This window comes from Sarcophilus harrisii, chromosome 2 (genome assembly GCF_902635505.1).
Source record: "Sarcophilus harrisii chromosome 2, mSarHar1.11, whole genome shotgun sequence".
NCBI lineage: Eukaryota > Metazoa > Chordata > Mammalia > Dasyuromorphia > Dasyuridae > Sarcophilus > Sarcophilus harrisii.
In genome coordinates, this window is record NC_045427.1 from 58,405,203 (window position 1) to 58,427,260 (window position 22,058).

The 22,058-nt window shown below is 36.7% G+C and overlaps 1 protein-coding gene across 1 annotated transcript in view; it reads left to right on the forward strand.

Moving 5' to 3' along the window:
* DYNC1LI2 (dynein cytoplasmic 1 light intermediate chain 2) overlaps window positions 1–13,159 on the forward strand; it is a 55,115-nt gene extending 41,956 nt beyond the window's left edge. The window contains exons 10-13 of the mRNA XM_003758388.4: window positions 532–573; window positions 1,386–1,503; window positions 4,208–4,324; window positions 9,989–13,159. Coding sequence (XP_003758436.1) covers window positions 532–573; window positions 1,386–1,503; window positions 4,208–4,324; window positions 9,989–10,092 — 381 coding nt within the window. The 3' untranslated portion in view covers window positions 10,093–13,159. The remainder of the gene's footprint in view (window positions 1–531; window positions 574–1,385; window positions 1,504–4,207; window positions 4,325–9,988) is intronic.
* Window positions 13,160–22,058: the final 8,899 nt, after the last annotated feature.

The window sequence follows — 22,058 nt, forward strand, 5'->3', positions numbered from 1 at the left end:
GTAGTGGCTGGATAAGCTGGCGTAAGGATTTCTCAGCTATCTTCTCATGTGGATGAAGGAAGCTTGTGTGCATAGACTAATAAATAGCTTGTCTTTCTATGATTTACAAAGTTTCCTTGAATCAGCACAATGATATAGATAGTTCTGCTGTTGTTTCTTATGTGTCAGAAGAGACCAGTACTGGCCTTTGGCCTCCTGATTCAGTGAAGTTTACATTTCATTATGACTGGTTTCCTTTAGAAACCGTTGGTAGTTGAGAACAAGAACAGGTACATACAGTAGGAATCCAGCAAGACTTCAGCCCAGGGACAGAAGTGGAAGTGATTTGAGTTATCTATTGAAAGGTCCTAAAGGCTTAGAAGAGCCTTCTGACTTGCCCTGAACCAGAGCTAAGAGGAGAATCCAAAACTCTCCTTAATAAGGGCAGAGCTCAGTATGTTTTCATCTAAGCACATTTTTAGGAGTTTACTTTGTTTTAGTTATGGCAAAATGGCAGTGTTGTTTGATAGTAAATAGTCCTTCTCTTTGCAGTCATTCCTCGCCAAACAGCCAGCCACTCCTACAAGAGCATCAGTGAGTATTGGTTTTCCTATAATAAAAAAAAAATCTTTTGTATAATGTGATAAATAGTAGATAAGGAGAGCAAAAATTATAAGTGATGTTGATCAGGTGAACTAGATTTTAAGGTTTTTTTATGCTTTGTCATTATTTATGGTACCTTGCATTTGTATAGGAGTTAAAAATGTTTTGCTATACCTTCACATGAATCTGATTTGATCCTTACAATATTCATTTGAGAGCTATGTAAGACAAATATCATTCTTCCAATTTGGCAGATAAGAAAATCGAATTGTAAGTTAGAAGTAGATCAGGAACCAGATTACTTGGTTACTTGGTAGTTCTCAGTTCATTTTACTTTTAATTACATAGCACAGACCTTGTTTTAAAATGCCCTTTTTTGTATTGTTCATAGAATCATTGATGTAGGATCACTGATCTAGAAAAGGCAGGGATCTCTAAAGCTCTCCATTCCTTCCTCCTTGTTTTAAAGATTGAACCATTGGGACTCTGAAAGGAACAATGATTTGACCTAATCTTAGAGGAAGTATAAGTTTTCCAAAATTGAAATACAAAAGAATATTAATCATTTTCAGAGTCTGCATTCTCTGTAATCTCTGTGCCTTTCTAAGTTTTCTTAATATTTAATATTAATAACTTAGGGGGAAGTAGATGGCACAGAGGATAGAGGCCCTGGAGTCAGGGCCTGAGTTCAAATGCAACCTCAGACATTTAGTACTTAATAGCTGTGTGACCCTGTGCAAGTCACTTAACCCCCAATTGCCTCATCCCCTAAAAATATATTAATAACCTATCTTTGGTCTAAGGAATCTCCTGCTAGAGGACCTACAGGCTCTCCAAGGACACAGGGTCGAGCTGGACCTACCAACGTCCCCAGTGCCTCACCAATCACATCGGTCAAGAAGCCCGATCCAAATATTAAAAGTAAGTATTTCAGAATTGACTAGGACTTGATGGCCATCTGGTCCCGTCCTCTCATTTAATAAATGAGAAGAGCGGAACTTATACTCTGATCCAAATCTAGTGCTTTTTCTGCTGCATTCTTCTGCAGGGCTTAAATATTTAACTTAAAGCTAAAAATAAAATTTTATTCCTGGGATTTATAGCTGGAAGGACCTGGAGATTATTTTATTATTATATATTCCTTCTTCCCTGTGATAAGAAAACTGGTTTGTTTCCTACTCCTTGCAGCCCCAAGTGGATATCAAGCTTAATGTAGTTTCCCAGGTTTCAGAGCTCCCTAACTGAAGATGCACCCACCAGTCCTAGGCTCCACTGTGGCTAGTTAATAGGTTGTGCCCAGAGTAATACCTTACTGAATAAAAATTGACAAGTGGATATTAATTTATTGGCAATAAATGGTAGAACTGAATTTGTTTAATAGGTAGACTAGTTGTATGGGACAGGCGACTTGCAAGATCCTATGGTTTATTTAAAAGACTTTTGGCTGCAAAAGAGAAGAGGAATAATTTCATAGTATAGTGATAGAACCTAATTTTCTATATTGCAGAATTTCAGCTTCCATATTTTTAAGATCATGCATTCATTTATTTTTTTTTTTATTTAATAGCCTTTTATTTACAGGATATATGCATGGGTAACTTTACAGCATTAACAATTGCCAAACCTCCTGTTCCAATTTTTCACCTCTTACCCCCCCACCCCCTCCCCCAGATGGCAGGATGACCAGTAGATGTTAAATATATTAAAATATAAATTAGATACACAATAAGTATACATGACCAAACCGTTATTTTGCTGTACAAAAAGAATCAGACTCTGAAATATTGTACAATTAGCTTGTGAAGGAAATCAAAAATGCAGGTGGGCATAAATATAGGGATTGGGAATTCAATGTAATGGTTTTTAGTAGTCATCTCCCAGAGTTCTTTTTCTGGGCATAGCTGATTCAGTTCATTACTGCTCCATTGGAAATGATTTGGTTGATCTCGTTGCTGAGGATGGCCTGGTCCACATCATATAGTATTCATGCATTCATTTATAAGGTTGTTTACTCTATGAATGTAAATCACTATCCTTCTAGAAGCCTTATTTAGGAGTCTTTCATAAATTGCTATGATTGAAAAATTCATTACAGGATTGAGTCTCTCCCCAAACCAGCTAGATTGTGCCTTGGACAACAGATCCAGAATCTGTTGTTAGACCTGTACTCCAACCTTTTCTAGCCCAGGCTCCCCTCAGGGTTATATGAAACTTGTGACAGATCAGATATGACAATGGTAGCTTAGAGTTTTATTCAGAACACTTACATAAAATTAGTGTATCATTATCTTTCCTGTAAAGAGAAGAACATGAGGGGCAGCTAAGTGGCACAGTGGAGAGTCAGGAGGACCTGAGCTCAAATTTGGTCTCAGACACTTACACGTTCTAGCTGTGTGACCCTGGGCAAGTCACTTAACCCTAGTTGCCTCAACAAAAGAAAAAAAAAGAGAAGAACATGAGATTCAGACCATTTGATTTGAGAATCAGAATACCCTTTTGAAAGTAGAACTATATCATTATCCCCATTTGGCCGATAAGAAAAGTGAAGCTCAAGGGAAAGTGAGTTAAGATTTTGTTAGTAGGTAGCAGAAATAAAACTCAAATCCTGACTCCATACCCAGTGTTATCCACCACTGCCTCTCCTTGTGTGTACGTTTGTGTCATACATGTGAGAATTTAACAAAATCCAGTCATAATTGGGTATTAGAGTTTCTGAAGATCAAAAAAACCCTGCTTCCTATACATGATTATGTTGACTGCATGTGGCTGCTGCTGAAAACTACTAACTAATTGACATCCTGCCATGTTTATTTCTGTCTTTGACTCACAAGAGCAGCTTTTGTTCACAGCCAATAAACAGGCAGCCATTGACATAAAAGGCATCAAATCATTCCCAGTCATTTGCTCTTGCATTGGGAGACATTGTACAGTGTGACATATCAAAACTGGACTTTTAAAAAAAATCATAATACCTTATCTTCAAAATACATACAAAGATAGTTTTCAGCATTCACCCTTGCAAAATCTTGTGTTCCAGGTTTTTCTTATTCACAACAAAATAGTGAAAACTCTATGTTGTGATCCATACTCAGTCCCCACAGGGGGTACTCTCACTAGGTACAAATGGTTCTCTCCATCACAAGTCTGTTGGAATTGGCCCCAATCACCTATTTGTTGAAAAGAGTCATGTCCATCAGAGTTGATCATAGCATAATCTTGTTGCTGTGTACAATATTATCTTGGTTCTACTCACTTTACTCAATATCAGTTCATATAAGTCTCCAGACCTTTCTGAAATCATTTATTTTAGAATAATAATATTCCATAACATTCATATACCAAAACTTATTCAGCCATTCTCCAACTGATGAGCATCTACTCAGTTTTCAGTTCCTCACCACTACAAAAAGGGAGGGCTGCCACATATAACATTTTTGCACATGTGGGTCCCTTTCCCTTTTTTAAGATCTTTTAGGGATATAAGCCCATTGCTGGATCAAAAGATATGCACAGTTTGATAGCCTTTTAGCCATAAGAACTGACTTTTAAAGAAGTTGTATAGTCATATGTTTTTAAGTTCCAAACTGAAAACAGGTTTCTGAGTTTTTTATTTGAATTTCTTTAGATAATGCTGCAAGTGAAGGAGTGTTGGCCAGCTTCTTTAACAGCCTCTTGAGTAAAAAGACTGGCTCTCCTGGAAGTCCTGGAGCTGGGGGAGTTCAAGGCACAGCCAAAAAGTCAGGTACAGAAGAGGCTTTTTTTATCTGGGGTTTGATGTCTAGCTGTTTTTATGGGTTTGTGGAGAGTTTGGGAATTTGTTTTGTTTACTTTTTAATTATTGATTTGGGCCTCAAGTATTCAGTGACGTACTGTGTTTTACTCAAACTCAACATATGAAAAATGCAAATGTAATAAAAATTTGTTCATTTGGCAATCATATTTTTTTTTAAAGGATGCTACTTTTTACAAAATTATTCACCATAGTTCAGAGGCTTTAGAGCTAGAAGTGACCTTAGAGATCATCTGCTATACTTGTTTTATATCAGTGCAGAAAATGAGGTTCCCAGAGAAGTGACTTTCCACACACCTAATAAAAGGTAATTGGAGTTTTGCTTTGAAACCTGGTCTTCTGGACTCCTAATTCAGCATGCTCTCTACTATAATACACTGTATTTAAATTGGGTGAGTTTGAAATAGCATTTTAATTGCTAAAATGCTATTTATGTTATCTTCTCAAAAATAAACCTTTTAGGCTAGTTGAGATAGATACACCATTAACAAAAGCTACCTTGTTCCAGCAGCTACGAAGTGCTGGGATCATCTGTGGAAATCTTAAAATAATTTTATTCTCATCAGGGAATAGAATAGATTACATCTCTAAGTTCTTGCAGACAGAAACACTTTGAAAAAAGTATGATAGGGAGGAAAACAGAAGTCTCTTTGTTACTTTCTTAAAGTAACAGCTTCTGAGAAAATTGTACCCTGAAAGTAGATTCAGATAGTCTTGAGTACTTTTTTGGATATGTAATCATTTGTCCTTTCAGTTTTAAGTAATAATAATAGTTTTTATTACAGGAGTGTCTTAAGATTTTTAAAATGCTTTCGAAGTTTCCTGGGGTATAGACCTAGAAAGGACTTTAATAACTTGACTTTCATTTTACAGATAAAGAAATTGAGTCACAGATAGAGAAAGTGACTTGTTTCAGACATGGGGTTAGGCATCCAGGTCTCCTGGATCCAGCTTGGGCAGGCTTTATTTACTACCCCAAGATTTGTAGAAGAGGCTGTATTAAAGTTTTAGGGGTGTTTTTCTTTTTTTATAAATTGCTGTCTATTTACTTTGGAAAAAGTATTTGAAATTCAGCAGACTAGTCTTGTCTTAATGTTTTCACCATGTCTCCTGGAAAAAATCCACCTCTAATGTTTCAAGCCTTAAGCTGGAAAACAGATGCTTGTTAAATTCTTTGGCCTTTTTTTTTTTTTTTTTTAAAAGCTGTTTTGTTTAAAGTTAAAAGATAATTCTATAATGTTTAATTTTTTAAATTATTCTTTAATCTAGTCATTTCTAATCCAACAAGAAATAGTAAGTGATTAAAAAAATTGAGGCCCAGAGAAGGAAAGTAGCTTATTCTACCTGTGTAGTCTTACAAAAAGAGCCATTTAGAAATTTGTTGTTTTATTATTTTCGACCTCATGCATAAAAATCATACTGCTTGCACCTTCCTTAGTAGCAACTGTATGATCTATGCATCAAAACTAGCTATTCCTTTTTCATGACTTAAAAACCTAATCTTATACCCCAAATCACATTTTTGAGGGAAAAATTCATTGATTCGTGATAATGACCTTTTAGGTTTAAAAATTAATCTTTTATCAAATAGCATTTTACAGACATGATTTACAAATATTTCCACTTATTTGTTATCTTGAAGAATATTTGAAAATTAACTTCAAGGTATAAAGTATGAATGTCAAAAACTGAAAGAGACCTTGGAAATTCTCTAGTTCAAAGCACCCATTTTAGAAAGGAGGAAACAGCAAGAATATTAAGTGGTATGTCAAAGCCACCTAACTAGTTAATTAGCTAAGTAGGGTCTAAGACATCTCATGACTTTGAGTCCAATGCCCTGTCCATTATATCAGTTCATTCATCTGATAACCCCTTTTTGTTTATGTTCACACTTTCTTGCTGTTGAATGCAGGAAGTATTTCTAGACTATGTAATTTTCATAGCATATATTTATTGTAATTTGAGAGACCTGGGGAACAGATCAAGAACTAGGGAATGAGAGAAGCAGCCTGTGTATGCTAAAATCACATTCATAGGAGGAAGAAATAGGTGCCTCACCTGAGACTTAGATAAGTATATGTCCCTGGTCTCCTGCCTTCACTGTCTCCCACTTCATTTTCTCCTCTGTCTAGCTACCAAAATAGGCCCCTGAGGTTCACTTCTGAGCATATAATTCTTTTTGCTCAGAAAACTGCCATTAGCTCCTTGTTGCTTCTGAGATAAAATTTGACATTTAAGGGGCACCACAGACTGTTTACAGTCTTACTTATTTAGCCTAAATGTTCCCTTTCGTACACTGTTCATTCTGCCCATCTGATTTCTAGTTCTTTCCAAATCTTATCCTGCTCACAACTTAGAATACACTCCTTTATTTCTGTCATTTGATTCTTCAAGGCCCACTTCTCATCCTCCACCTTTTCCATCAAACCACCTCCAGCCTTCATGCGCCACCACTTACACACACTCACACTCATACACACTCCCCCTTTCTCTCTCTCCCCTTCCTCTTTCCCCTACCTCTCTCCATCCTACCTTCCTTTGTCTCTCCCTCTCCCTCTCCATCTCTATCTCTGTATCTATCTTTTGTCTCTCTGTTTGTCTTTCTCTCATCCCTCTCTCCTTCCTTTCTTCTGCTGAAAGTGATTTTTTTCTCTTCCCAGATTTTCCTCAAGTACTTTGCTTAGATTTTTCTTTTGTCCCTGTAACCTTACCAATGAAATCCAAACTTTTGGTCAAACACATGTTGATTTTTTTTTTTTTTAAGTACGCATCTCCTTTCAGCAGAGGTATAAATTTATACATAAATGTTATACAGGTACAACTGTACAAATATATTTTCTATCTTATAGAACATTTGCCGAAATAGAAATTTAAAACAACAGTATATTTTAAATTTTTAATTCTGTGATGTTTTAACTTTGTTTTAACTCAGTGTATTTTTATGTTTGATTTTTAATTTCTCTCATAGCTTAAAAAAAAGATACCTCACCAAGATACATAACTACAGAGAGAAAATTTGCCTTATTGGTTACACAGATTAAATCATGATATTCATTTTTCAGGCCCATTCACCAGTTATGCAAAGAGATTTGGTTAGAAAATTACTGTCCCTGAGAGGTGAGGATAGGGTTTCTGGAGGTCATGACTTAGGTCCCCCAATGTCAGTCTTTAGAAGAGAAAAGGGCAATGGCAGAATAGGTAGTAGGGCTTTATTTCTTGGAAAAAGATGGTCTTCCTTCACTTACAGACTGTCAGATTGGAGGAGAGTGAAGTGAGAAGGAATCTTGGGGGGACACATTGTAGATCTGAGAGACTTCAAGGCATGGTCCTTGAGTTCCACACTTGCTTGTCATAGTTGCTGTTTCTTCCTTTTGCTAATGCTGCTGCTGCTGCTGATGGTGGTATCTACTGATACTGCCAGCCATTGTATTCATTCTTCTGCCCCCAGAATTATTTTCAACATTTTTTTTAAAGTTTTGAGTTGAAATCCTCCCTTTTCCTTATCTCTCTCCCATCCATCAGATGCCTCCCATCCAAAGGCAAACAATGTCAGTTATATAAGTGAAGTCATGCAAAACATATTTCCATGTTTGTCAGGTTTTAAAGAAAAAGTGCTCTCATTTCATTTTGTATCACTTCATATAGGTCTTTCCAGTTTTTTCTGAAACCATCCTATTCATTTCATATAGCACAGTATATTCCACTACAATCATATACCACAAGTTATATAGCCCTTCCCCAGTTAATGGATATCCTCTCAATTTCTAATTCATTTGTGGCTGTTTTTTCTGAACTTACTGTCTTATAAGTCCTCCTGGGCCCTGCACGAGTGTTCTTTGCTTTCCTGAGGGCGGTGGATGAATCCCTGAAAGTATTTTTGTTCTTGAACAAACCGTCCCCATTGTGGCCTGAGCTTCTCCATATTTCTGAAGGTGCTGTGTGCACAGAAAGCTTTCATCTCATTTATTATCTTCCAAGGACTAGGTACAGATAGCATCCTTGCTTTGAAGAAAGGGAGTGTCTGTCTGTCCCTGTAACATCCTGGGCTGTCCCTGAGATCCAGATTGATATGCAGATCCTGGAAGAGGACACTTGGGGTGTGTGCTGTTGCTACAGTGGGAGTAGAGGATCCAGTGCTTGTGTCTGGTCCTGGAATGAACGTTAGGGGAAGCTTGTGAGATACACCTGTCCAATGATCCATAGGTGTGGGCAAAGGGAAGGATGGGCTGAAGCAGAGAGGAGAGAGGCAGTACAATCCATACTGAGTATTGCTTTCCCCCCTAATATTAGAGGAAAGAGCATTTGAGGCAAGCTGCATACAGCTGCAAGTACAATAGTGGTACTTTTCTTCTCAATTCTAATACTTTGTTTGCATAATTAAGGGGACCTACTTTGGACATCCCTATTATAGATAGTCTGCTTTGCATCACACTTAGTGGTATATATATATATATACATATCAGAATCTCCTTTTTGGATTGCAAGATTCTTAAAGGCAATTATACTTCTAGCTAGCCTCATACTGAGCATTTGATAATTCAGATAAAATTGGTGTTCAGTATTAAGCTATTTAAACAGACTTAAAAGGGGGGGGGGGCGGGGACGGACATTTTGTCACACTGGCAATGAGAAGCAAGAAGGTGCCTCACAGGCTTAGAATTCAGAGGAAACTGAGTTAGGATTCTTTTTTTTTTTTTTTTTTTTTTTAAATTTAATAGCCTTTTATTTACAGGTTATATGTATGGGTAACTTTACAGCATTAACAATTGCCAAACCTCTTGTTCCAATTTTTCACCTCTTATCCCCCCACCCCCTCCCCCAGATGGCAGGATGACCAGTAGACGTTAAATGTATTAAAATATAAATTAGATACACGATAAGTATACATGACCAAACCGTTATTTTGCTGTACAAAAAGAATCAGACTCTGAAATATTGTACAATTAGCTTGTGAAGGAAATCAAAAATGCAGGTGGGCAAAAATATAGGGATTGGGAATTCAATGTAATGATTTTTAGTCATCTCCCAGAGTTCTTTCGCTGGGCGTAGCTGGTTCAGTTCATTACTGCTCCATTGGAAATGATTTGGTTGATCTCATTGCTGAGGATGGCCAGGTCCATCAGAACTGGTCATCATATAGTATTGTTGTTGAAGTATATAATTATCTCTTGGCCCTGCTCGTTTCACTCAGCATCAGTTCATGTAAGTCTTTCCAGGCCTTTCTGAAATCATCCTGTTGGTCATTTCTTACAGAACAATAATATTCCATAATATTCATATACCACAATTTATTGAGCCATTTTCCAACTGATGGTCATTCACTTAGTTTCCGGTTTCTAGCCACTACAAAGAGGGCTGCCACAAACATTCATGTGCATATAGGTCCCTTTCCCTTCTTTATGATCTCTTTGGGATATAAGCCCAGTAGTAACACTGCTGGATCAAAGGGTATGCACAGTTTGATGAGTTAGGATTCTTTATCTTTCATGTTAATATCATCAAAGACTGTTAGGAGAAGAAAATTTCCTTTATGATATCTTCTTTTCTTTCTCCACAGTTATACTTGGTTATTTAAAAATATGTAAATTAAAATTTTTTATTTTCATTCATTTTTAGGACAAAAGACTGTTTTGACAAATGTTCAAGAAGAGCTGGACCGAATGACTCGCAAACCTGACTCCGTGGTAACAGCAAACTCTTCGACAGAAAATGAAGCTTGATAATACTTAAAACATACCTGTGTAAATGACCAAATAACTCTGTATATTGATCTGACAAGACCAGGATTTTTTCTGATATAGCCCATGCTATCAGTTTTTCTTGGGGCAGGGGAGATTGAACTTTAAAAAAAAAAAAAAAAAACCACATATACACAACCAACCAACTTCTTTGGTTTGTCCAAGTGTAAAATGCACATTCAGGAAATTTGCCTAGAAAAATCCCTCTGTTTCAGATAACCCTTTAGAGTTGAGATAGGATAGCCTTGGTGGGAAACGGGTAAAGCTACATTTCTTTGACGTGGGCAACACCAAGGAGCAAACTGCAGAATTTCTATCCAAGTGAAGCTAATGGTGACGTACAAGGACAGAAGGAGGGACCAACTTTCAGATAGTTGCTATAATCCAAGCACTTATGTGTTAACCAATTCCTTTGTGCCTGGAAAGAACGTGCAGGTGGCAGCAGAGTCCAAGAGGGCGAAGAAGGCCTAAAGAGAGAGGATGAGATTGGATACCTGGAGGAAAACCGAATGTGAATGAGATGGAGGAAGACAGAAGAACAGTCAGTGTTAACCAAACCTTCTGTGTTCAGTAGGAGTCTAATAATCATTGTTAAAGATAAAACAGAGAAAAGTCTAAACTAAACACTAAACATCATCATGGGAATTATTCTTGTCATGAATCATGTCTTTAGTTTTTAAAAGATGTATAAAATGTGGGATTACCCTTCAGTGTATCTGATACAGGGGGGAAATTACTCCAGCTTGCTTAGATCCAAGTACCTGGCACATTGTGGGGTGGCTTATAAGGTACTTGGACTTAATGTGCACTGTTTGCAGACAGTCACTGTTTGGCTTTAGTTTAAAGTGAATAATTATGGAATTATTTAATTTTTAAATTGTATTTTCTGATAGTTATTACTGCCTTGTTTTTATTTTATTTTATTTTTTATTTTTAATACCAACAGGCTGGCCTATTAATAAGAGTAATGGGTGGCATTTCATTTTCCCATAATGAAATATGCTACAGAATGTTTTAAGAGAGATTTTTAATAATTGCACTCTGGCTATTAAGCTAGCATGGGATTCCTGCCTTATGGTTAGTGGAAACCTTAAAAGGTTTTCTTTGTAAGATTTTGCCCCAACTCACGTCTGCTTTGCAGCTATTTAAGATGGAGTATCTCTGTGAGTATTGCACATTGGAAAAGGAGGTAATTATTTTCTTTTATTTTCCTAAAAACGTAGCATTTTTTCTTATGGAAAGGTGGCTTTCAGTTGTCTCCCAACATAAAACACATACACACACATAAATATATATGTGTGTGTGTTTGTGTGAATATATAGATATTTAAGTCCATAATCACATCACATCATTTGTGACATAAAAGATGTCTATAGTTTTCAAGTGGCATTTTTTATTTCATAAGTGATAAAATTCATTTAAATACCAAACACTACCATGAATTTCACAAAGTATTTTTGTTGTCAAACTGAAGGGGGAAAAAACCACAATTTTAATTATGCTAAGTTTACTTTTATGGAGAGGAACTTGTTAGTTTTTACAATGTCTAAGCATAACCTCCCTGTTCCATATATATATATTTGTATGTATGTGTACATGCATATATGTGTATATATGTGCATACATATATATGTATGTATGTATACATATATATATATATATCTATATATCATTACTTATACCTTCCATGTTATCTTGACCACTAATAGGAATCCAGGAATAATTTTAAATCCTGTTCTATCAGGAGACTGATCTTTATTGTATTTTTTAACTGTCTCAACACTGCTAACCAGAAAACTAAGAGCATTTACTTGCCTCTGACAAATGTTAACCCTAAAAGCCTTTTTCTTGTGCCATTTATATTGTTGGGAATACAGTATATGTTTTGTTTTGTTTTGTTTTGTTTTTAACATTTTAAGAAATTGTACTGTGGCCTCAAGTTACAAAGTTACCTAGGTAAACAAACACTTGTGAACTGACTGGATCGAAGGTTGATTTAGGATGTCTTCAGAGGAATACATGCAGGGAGCAAGTGAATATTGGATAGCCTTTGACCATACCAGGAGTAGCCATTGCTTCCTGTTCCAGGAGTATCTGGAAAACTTTAGTAGCAAGAAGGAATTTTTGAAAATGCATATGTTTATTATTGTCATAGTATGGTTTTTTAAATTAGTACAATGATATTTTGTTTTGTTTTTTTATTTGTCATTTTAACTGATAAGCACTTTCTGTATCAATCTAATGTATCTTCATTATTTGTCATAAGATTGATGAAAAATATTGAGCAATAGCTCTTAATGTCCCAGTCTTGTAAAAGAAGGTTTCTCATGGAACCATTTTATGCCAGTTCTTTGTTGCAAGTGAGTGCTCCTAGTGTCAGAAGAAACTTGTCAGTAACTTGGTGTGCTTGGTGGTTGCCAGGGTCAGCCAGCTTTGGGCAGCCGCCAAGTATTTTTTTGTTCCTGTTGTTTTCCTGTTTTGGGTGTCGCCAAACATTGGAACCAAAGGCCAAGTAGCAAGCAGCCTTTACTTTATTTTCTCTGCGGAATACGCTTGTGTGGTAGATTGTTAAAAAACTCTTCTGTGACTATTTACACATGCGCATTCTAGTGGGTACATCTGCTGTTCCTGTTTAAAGCTGAAAATGAATCGTAGAGATAACGGCCTAGAATTGGCCTGTGGTAAGGACACTGCAGACAAGCTGCGTAAGTTTGGTTTTTCACTTAAAGATTGCGCCGTTTCTAATTGACTTCTTAAAAACCAACGTTTAAAACTGTCGTATTTTATTTAATTAAGTGGGAAGTGACTGCTCTGTACATCATGAATCTTAACAATATACACGCTGTAATTCACTGTCCTGTACACCAAGTTTCATCTATCTTTTTTAACCTACAGTTAGAATGGCATATTATCAGCCACAAATCTTAATCCAGTTGTATGGCTTTAACCAGGTGCAGTATGCAGTCATGTGGAATCTCGCTTTATAGTGCTGGCAAAACGGAGATGTCTCTAATTACTGGCTTCAATAAACACGAATCCAGACCGCTGACATTGCTTGTGATTTTGTTTCTTATATATCTGATTGGGGATGAGTGAAATAATATAGAAGAATAAAATCCTATAGAGTTCAAAGGACTCTTAGAGGTCATAGAGCCTCAGACACACCTGAGCAGGATCCATACATTGTAAGGTTCAGAACTTGTGAGTTTATTTAGTTCTGGCCTCTCATTTTAATAATGAGAAAATTAAGGTCATGCACCCAGCCTTCTGACTTCACTTCCAGAACTATTGCTGTATTGTTGGCCAAATATAATTTTCACCTTCCATCCATCTTGTCACATCCCTTCTTCCTAAGGCAAGAAATCTGGCTTCCCCCTTCAGAGTTGGAAGTCTCTTCTCCTTCTTACTCATGGCCTGGTACTTGGTGCCCACACCCACTCATTGTCCCTACCACCCTTAGCAATGTCTTCTCAAAGGTTCACTCCATCTAGATACATTGCTCTGTCCAACAGATTCCGGTTGCAGTTATATCCTGACTGTCACCACTCCCCTTTCAATCCTTAATCTCATTATTCACCTTCAGTCCTACATGCATTCTACATGCCATACCCTTGCAGAAGAGGAAGTCATACAGCTTGTTCTCCAGATCCATCACAAATTGGTTATTGTTGTGATCCATTTATTTATTCTTCCCAATTGCCTCATGTCTGCTACAAAGCTATCCACAAACTATTTATATTCTCTCCTCTATCCTGTCACAAGAAAAGATCTTGTCTCCAAGTTTTCTAGTGGAAAAGAACCTGTTTGAAGCTCCCTCTCCTGTCTTAAAACTCATCATTTCTACCTGTTTCCATTTTCCTGGTTAGCTTGCCTCTTGAACAGTCATTTCTCTAATTTCTAGTCTCTTCGTCCATGAGCCACTTTCCTGTTTTCCATCATACTTTATCTCTGCCGTCTTTTATCTTCCCTTGATAATGCCATTCCCTAAAATTGTGGTTTTATACCTCCATTTTTACTGTCATTCCTAGAAGAAGCTGTCTACTGATGACTTCTCAATCCCTTTGCCTTCAACCTGGATAGGTTCTAAAAACATCATCCAAGGTTATAAGCAGGCTAAATTGCTGACTTTTTTTAGTCCTCATCTTGTAAAAAATTTTTCAAATTTTTATTGAAATACTATTTTTATCAATATTTTATTTTTTAACATAACCACTGTTTTTCACCTCCCTTCCAGAGAAGCATCCCATATAATAAATTATATTTAAAGGGGAAAAAAATAACTGATCAATACATCAAAAAACTGAAAATAAATGCAATATACCATATTGTGTGCCTCTTTAGCAAAGAAATAAGATGGAGATGGCATCTCTAATTTGGATCAATACTTGTAATTTTACCATGATTCACTTTTGTTTTGTGCTTCTTTCCATTTATATTGTGATGGTGTATAATTTTGGAGATGGGCTCTGCATGTTTTATTCTGCATCAGGAAAATCTTTTCATACTTCTCTGTAGGCATTCTATTTGTAGTTCTTAACAGCATGGTAATATTCCATTACATTCATATGCCACAATTTATTTAGTCTTTCCCCAGTCAATGGACATCTTTGTTACTACAAAAAGTGCTACTTGTAAATGTTTCTTAAGGACTTTTATCAATAACTTCCTTGGGGTATAAGCTCAGTAGCAAGATCAAGGGTATGGTCAAAGAATATGGACATTTTATTAGTCACTCTATTTACTTAATTCCAAATTGTTTCTATAACAGTTGTATTCATTCACAGCTCCTCCAGCAGTGCCCTGGTGCACCTTTTCCTACAAATTATTTTGTCACCTTTCCCAATTTTCTGAGTGTTGAGTTTTGTGGTATTGCTTGGTGTTCTTTTGATTATATTTCTCCTATTGATTTAAAAGTCTTTTATTTGATTATTAATAGTTTGCAATTCTTTTGAAAACTGTTCTCAGTCTTAGATGTATACAAATGCACGCGCATACACACAAACAATATTATCAAACCCTTATCTGAGGAGTTTGATAAAAAGATTTTTTTTCAATTTGACTCCTTTTCTTGTGATTACATTAATTTTTCCCCCTGAGGCAATTGGGATTAAGTGACTTGCCCAGGATCACACAGCTAGGAACTATTAAGTGTCTGAGGCTATATTTGAACTTAGGTCCTCCTGACTTCGGGGCTGGTGCTCTATCCACTGCACCACCTAGCTGCCCCTCATTAATTTTGTTAGGGAAAATGAAGGAAATCCCTAAGAGAAGGATAGTGATGAAAAATCACTTATTGATTAGAGGACTTATAGTTTCAAAAGTGAAGGTGATATTTGAAGTGAACCTATAAGTAGAGGCATAAATTGGAAGATTGAAGGTAAGAATATTCTGCAGGTACTCCCTGCTTTGGAAAGATACCTGAATCACCTTTTTTTTTTTTAAATGTGTTCATCTGCCACCTCTTATTAATAATTACTAATAATATCTTCCTTGTGTAATTATGGTATTGACATTAATACAACTTTTTTGGACTAATGTTGATTAATCCCTCCCCCATATATATAGAAATCTCCAGTAACCATCACTGACTAGCACTTCGTGTCATGAGACATATTAATCATGTTAAGTTTAGAATCCTGAATTCAAATCCCAGCCCTGAGACTTAGCTGTGTGATCATGTGTAGTCTCTCATCAATACAATGGGAATACCTCCTGTGTTAGCTATCTTATAAAACTTGCATTGAAAGCATTTTATGAGCCTTAATGTGCCCCTTATTTGTAGAAGTTCAGATGCCTTTATATCCACCATCTTTCAGCTATTTGCTTCACTCTCAACAAACCACTTGGATATTGTTGCATAGCCTAGTATCTATGGGTATATTTCCTTACCAGACCTAAAGTTCAGAAATGGCAGGAATATATGTAAACTTAACCTAAATGAGTATTCTAGCCCCACCCCATCCAGGACTCTGCACACAGAATGTACTTAATAATTGTTTAATAGAATCAGAACCCAAAGGGATTGATCAATTTACTTCTTAGGATTCTTGGAGTTTTGGTGGAGATTCTCAAATCTTTTTTTTGTATCCTATTTCCTTCTGTCTGTCTAGAGAAGTCTATGGATTTTTTATTTAAAAAATTAACATGTAAACCAAATTTGAAACTTTTTTTCTTAATTTTTAGTTCCAAATTCCCTACCTCTTGAAAAAGCAAACAATTTTACATAGGTTTTACATGTGCAGTCCTATAGAACATTTTCATGCTAATCATGTGAAAGAAAACAAAAATAACCTTAACCCCCTACCCCCAAAAAAATAAAATTTTAAAAAGTGTTCTTCCCTCTGCATTTAGCCTCATTTTTACTCTGGAAGTGGATGGCATTTTTTTCATCCTGAGACCTTGAGACCTTTGGAATTATCTTGGATTCAGTTTTGCCAAGAATAGTTAAGTTATTCATTGTTGATCATATAATATTGCTATTATGTTATTATGTTCAATGTTCTCTTGGATCTGCTCATTTCACTCTGTATCATGTAAGTCCAGGTTTTTCTGAAATCATCCTGCTCATCATTTCTTATAGCATAATTGTGTTCCTTTACAGTCTTATTGTTCAACTTGTTCAGCTATTTCCCATTTTATGGACATTCCTTCAATTTTCAGGTAAAGACTGTATTTTGCTTTCTTTGTTTTCCCAGGGCTTCTTGACTTAACTACAGATTTAGTAAGAATCTGGATTAAGGGATCTAGAAATGGTCCAGGGATTAGGGAATGGTCAGCTTTCTCCACATTTCCTTCCACATCTAATATTCTTTAACTCAGCCTCTTAATAATGTTTAAATAGTGCTTTAATGAACTATTTTGTATGTATTTCTATACATGATTTCCTTTGATCTCCTGGTTAAGTCAGTACTACAAAGGACAACTGCTTGGAAGGGAGAATAAATTATCTATTTATTTTGGAGAAATGAGGTGAAACAATACCATACTATTCCTCACCAACGCCATCCTGTCCCCATCCTTGGTCAGTTCGTAGCCCTCGACTTCAATACCCAACTCAAAATATTTCCAAGGAAATGTCACTAATATCGCCTGACATATTTCTTTACTTACGATGTGACCTAATTGCATGACATTATTTTTCAGATAGGCAGCTAGGTCAGTAGATGGAGTCAGGAAGACCTGAGTTAAGATGTTACTTCAAACTTAGTATTGGAGGGAGGCCCTGGGTAAGTCACAACCTTACTTATCAAGAGTTTCCATATCTGTAAAATGAGGATCATAACAGCACATACTCCACAAAATTAAGAAATTTAAATATGCATAAAATTCTTTGTAAACCTTAAAGTGCAGTTTAAACATTATTATCACATTGTTTTGTACAAAGATATTTCCCCAAAGATACTGAGCTGGGAAATAGTTGCTTCTTTGTCATCCTGGTGCCCTAATCCCTTGTCAAATAAATGCTTATAAGATATTCTTTACACAAGCTCTTGATTTTCTTGAGCTTCATTCAGCAGCATATAAATAGAAATGAAGGAGGCAGATGATGGGAATAGCAAGGCATAAAGGGGCAAAAGTCTTGAGTGTCACAGATAGCATAGAGGGAGACCAGAATGTAGTCATTGCAGGGGTGATAGTCTGGAGAAAAATGGGTTAGAAATGGAATGAGAGGGGCAGTTAGGTGGTGCAGTGGATAGAGTACCAGTCCTGAAATCAAGAGGACCTGAGTTCAAATGTGACCTCAGACACTTCCAAGCTGTGTGACCCTAGGCAAGTCACTTAACCCCAATTTCCTTAACAACAACAACAAAAAGAAATAGAATGAGGACAGTGTTAGGGTTCATAAGGCATAGAAGAAAATGACATGATAAAAGAATTTCAGAGTTCAAGAACAAGAAAAGTAGGAATAGTGAATACTTGTGGTAGTGAAATCACCATCTGTTTAGCTGAGGGAAAACGAGGATAAGTGGTCATGGGAATTAAGTAGATTAAGGAATTGGGAAGTTAAGATATTTGAGAGAACATCAAATATGTATGTTGAAGACTCCTAATATCAGGGCAGGAGTTTGGGTGGAGAGACAGGGAGCCAAGTGCTGAACTCATTGAGGAAGGAAGAAGTGCATCCTGGGTGGTAATAGTGACCATCAGGATCTGGATTGATTGATATATTTAAATGGATCAAAACTCACAAAAGAGGTTACTGAGTGATGCTGATAGAGGAAAAGTCTGCAAATGTCATTAAGGAGCAAAGAGTATTCTGACTCCCTCTGTCTTTCATGACCAGCGAGTTGAGAAGTGCAACCAGGTGAGCAGCAATCATCAGGAGAGAGCCAGGTCTTGGTGAAAGGCAGAAAATGGAGGGAATGAGAAAACATTCAGGATGAAAACAAGCTTATGGAATGGGACATTTTGCATGGGGGTTGAAGGGGTAGGGCTTAGGCAATCGATAAAGTTGAGAAGAATTCAATGAAAGCATTAAGTAATTGGAATGAAAAATGAGAACTACAATGGAAGCTGTCGCCACTTTATCCAAGAGAGGTGGGGGAAAGGAACGGGTATTGAAAGAACGTTAGACTTTGGAGTTCAACCTGGGTTTTTAGTCCCAGCAGAGAGGCCTGTGACCATGACAAATCACTCTGGTACATGAGTTTTTGTTATTTCATTGATAAAATGGTGTATAACCTATCTCGCAGAGTTGTTAGGGGAAAAGAATCTTTTTTGGGGAAAAAAGTTGTGATTAGAAAAGCATAGGACATGGTTGGTCTTAGAATTCTGAAGATAAACATTAAAATCCAAGCTTGGATATTAGTAATAGCCAACAATGCTTTCATTTATAAAGTACTTTATACATACTACATTTGGACTTCCTGACAACCTTGTGAGTTAGGTGCTATCACTAGTTCCCTTTTACAGATGAGGAAATTGAGACTGACAGAAATTAAACCACTTGCCAAGTTCACATAATTATTAAGCATCAGAAGCAATATTTGAATTCAGGTCATCCTGACTTGCACGTTAAGCACCACTGCTCCACCTAGCTGCAAGTCTGGGGAGGTGCACATCACTTAACCTCTGACTCCCAATTTCTTTACCTGTAAAATGGAGATAATGATGTGTCATCTACTGTGAGGGAAAACTATATAAATTCCAAATTAGGCAGAAGAATTATTGGAGGGTCTTGAGAGACTTATAATTTATCTGTGTTCTGGCCAAGAGACAGTTAAAATGATGTGAATCAAACCCATTTTTTAAGAAGTTGTTTCCCTCCTACATATTTTTGGGGAATAGTCATTGCTAATGTTACCTGATCCTCTCTGTCGGTTCCTTTCTGAAAGGCACCTTAGAATATCTTGGGAGGACATTGAGCCAGCCAGCTTCTAATGCTCCTAATTCTTTCTCTGCCATAAATTTAGATCACAGTTAAGAGGTCTTAGATATAGATGGTGTGGTCCAAGCCCTGTTTTGAAAATGAAATATATTGAGACTCAGGGAAGTTGTGTTTTTCCCAGGTTACATAGGTGGTCAATAACACATCTAGGACTCAGATAACCTGTTTTTTACTCCAGGCCCAAAGCTTTTTTCTACTGCTGCATGATAAATGCCCAGGGGTCAAAGCACTACCTTATTTGGGCTTCAGTTTCCTCATCTGTCAAAATTAATTGGACCTGGCCTGGCTGTTTCTCCAGCAAGACACCCACACTATCTTTTGACTCCAGGCATTTTTGCTGTCCCCCATACTTGGAATATTCTCCCTTGTCACCTTTGCCAACTGGTTTTCCTGACTTCTATAAGTTTCAGCTAAAATCTCGTCTAAAATCTTTCCTATATCCCCTTAATGCTAGTGACTTCCCTCTGTTGATAATCTTCAGTTTATCCTATATATATCTTATTTTTATGTGGTTGTATATTGTTGCCCTCACTCTTCCCTCCCCTCATTAGACTGGGAGTTTCTTGAGAACATGAACTGCTTGCTTTTGGCTTTTTATCCTTAGCACTTAGCAGAGTGCCTGGCACATTGGAGGCCTTTAATAAATCCTTGTCTACTTGATCAGATGAACTTTTAAAATCTTCTTCTGCCTTCCTTGATGGTCTTACCAGCTTCTATGTTCAGTTATATCTCCCTAGAGGATTCCTAAATACATATATCCAGCCCTAACCTCTCTCCTGAGCTCCAAAGTGAGTATTTTTTGGATATCTAAAACTAATTATCCTGTAGACATCACATTCAACATGTGGTAAATAGACTATATTCTTTCCCAACCACTCTTTAACTTTTTCCTTTTCCAAATTTCCCAATTACTTTTGAGGGTGACATCATCCTCCCATTCACTCAAACTAGCAATGCTTGGGTCATTATTTCCTCTCACACATCCCACAAAATCTAATCAGAATTCTTATTGTTGTTGTCTTCCTAACATTTCTTATACTCCCTTCTCCCTATTCCAGTTCTGGCCTTTATCATGTCTAACCTGGACAATTTTAATAGCACCCCAACCTGTCTCCGTACTTCTGTCTTTCCCCACTATCATCTATATTCTACTCAGTTGCTAACGTATATGTCTGACCATGTCAATCTTTTTTTCCTCCTTCAATAAACTCCAGTCTCTTCCTATGACATCTAGGATCAAATCTTCTGTTTGACATTTGAACCTCTTTATAACCTTCCTATCTTTCCAATCTTTGTAGACTTTATTGCTATCCAAGTTCCCTTTCATTCAGAGATACTGAATTACTCCTTGTACCTGGAAGGCTCTCCTTCAGTTCTAACCTTCTCTTACTCTCTGGCTTCCCTAAAACACCTGACTCTTGCAGCTTATAGAGCCTTTTTTTGTATAAGTATCCTGTATATATTTGGTTATTTACATATTGTGTCCCTTAGCTAGAATGTGAAGGACTATTTTTGCCATTCTTTATGCCTGGCTTGTTGATATTCATTGTTTGTTGATTGACACAAAGCCCTAAAACTTAAGATATTTTACTTTGTTGTTGTAAATAAGAATGAGATTAATAATCTATTCCACTTCCTGAGAGAAGAGTCTTTGAAAGTGTTCTTTATTTGTTACATTTGAAAGTACATATTCCTGACATTGATCAGAACAAACCTTTTAATCACAAAGACTATCAACCCACACTGGAAAAAAACAACTTGCCTGTTTAAAGAACTATTTAAAGCTTGGCTTCCAAAGGCAAACTGAGTGCTAAACTCGGATTATTATAAGCATCTTAATTTTGTGTTTTGGGAAGAGTTCAACAATTTCCCACTGTGTGTTTGTGCTTTTTGTGAGCAGTAGTTCATTTTTAAATCCTGCTGTTGCTTTGGTAGAACTGTTAGCAGCCTGTGGTATGTTACATCTGTCCTTGATATTTCAAATATTTGGCCCAGCTTAATGGAGAACTTTTTCCCCCCACAAACTTTGAGTCATGTATTAAATACTAGCCTGGAATTAAGCTCTGGAATATGTGGGAAAACAAATATGCCTTAAACTATATTTAAACTTCACCAGTAGATACAAATGAGAATTAAGAGGCAGTTACAGAATCCCTGAATGCCACAGTGGTAAATTTAGGACTTGAGTTCAGATCCAGTCTCTGCCACGTACTAACTGTGTGACTTTGGAAGGGTCACACTGCTTGACCTCAATTTCCTCATCTATAAAATGAAGAGGAGGCTTTAGATATGTGAACATAGAATGTGACTATTTCAGAGAACCTCAAATATACTGAGTCCTCCTCTACATATTTTGGGGAGGCTTTGTTTTCTTTTCTTGATGGAAGAGAAAACTTAAGCTCCAAGAAGGTAGAATGCCCAAGGTCAAATGTTTAACTAACGTTGGAGCTGGCACTGGAACCAATATCCTATTACTTTTAAATCCAATGTTGTCAGATTCACAAAATAGAAAGAAGTCCCAGAATTCCACTAGGTCAATTTGTCTATACCTGAGCAAACA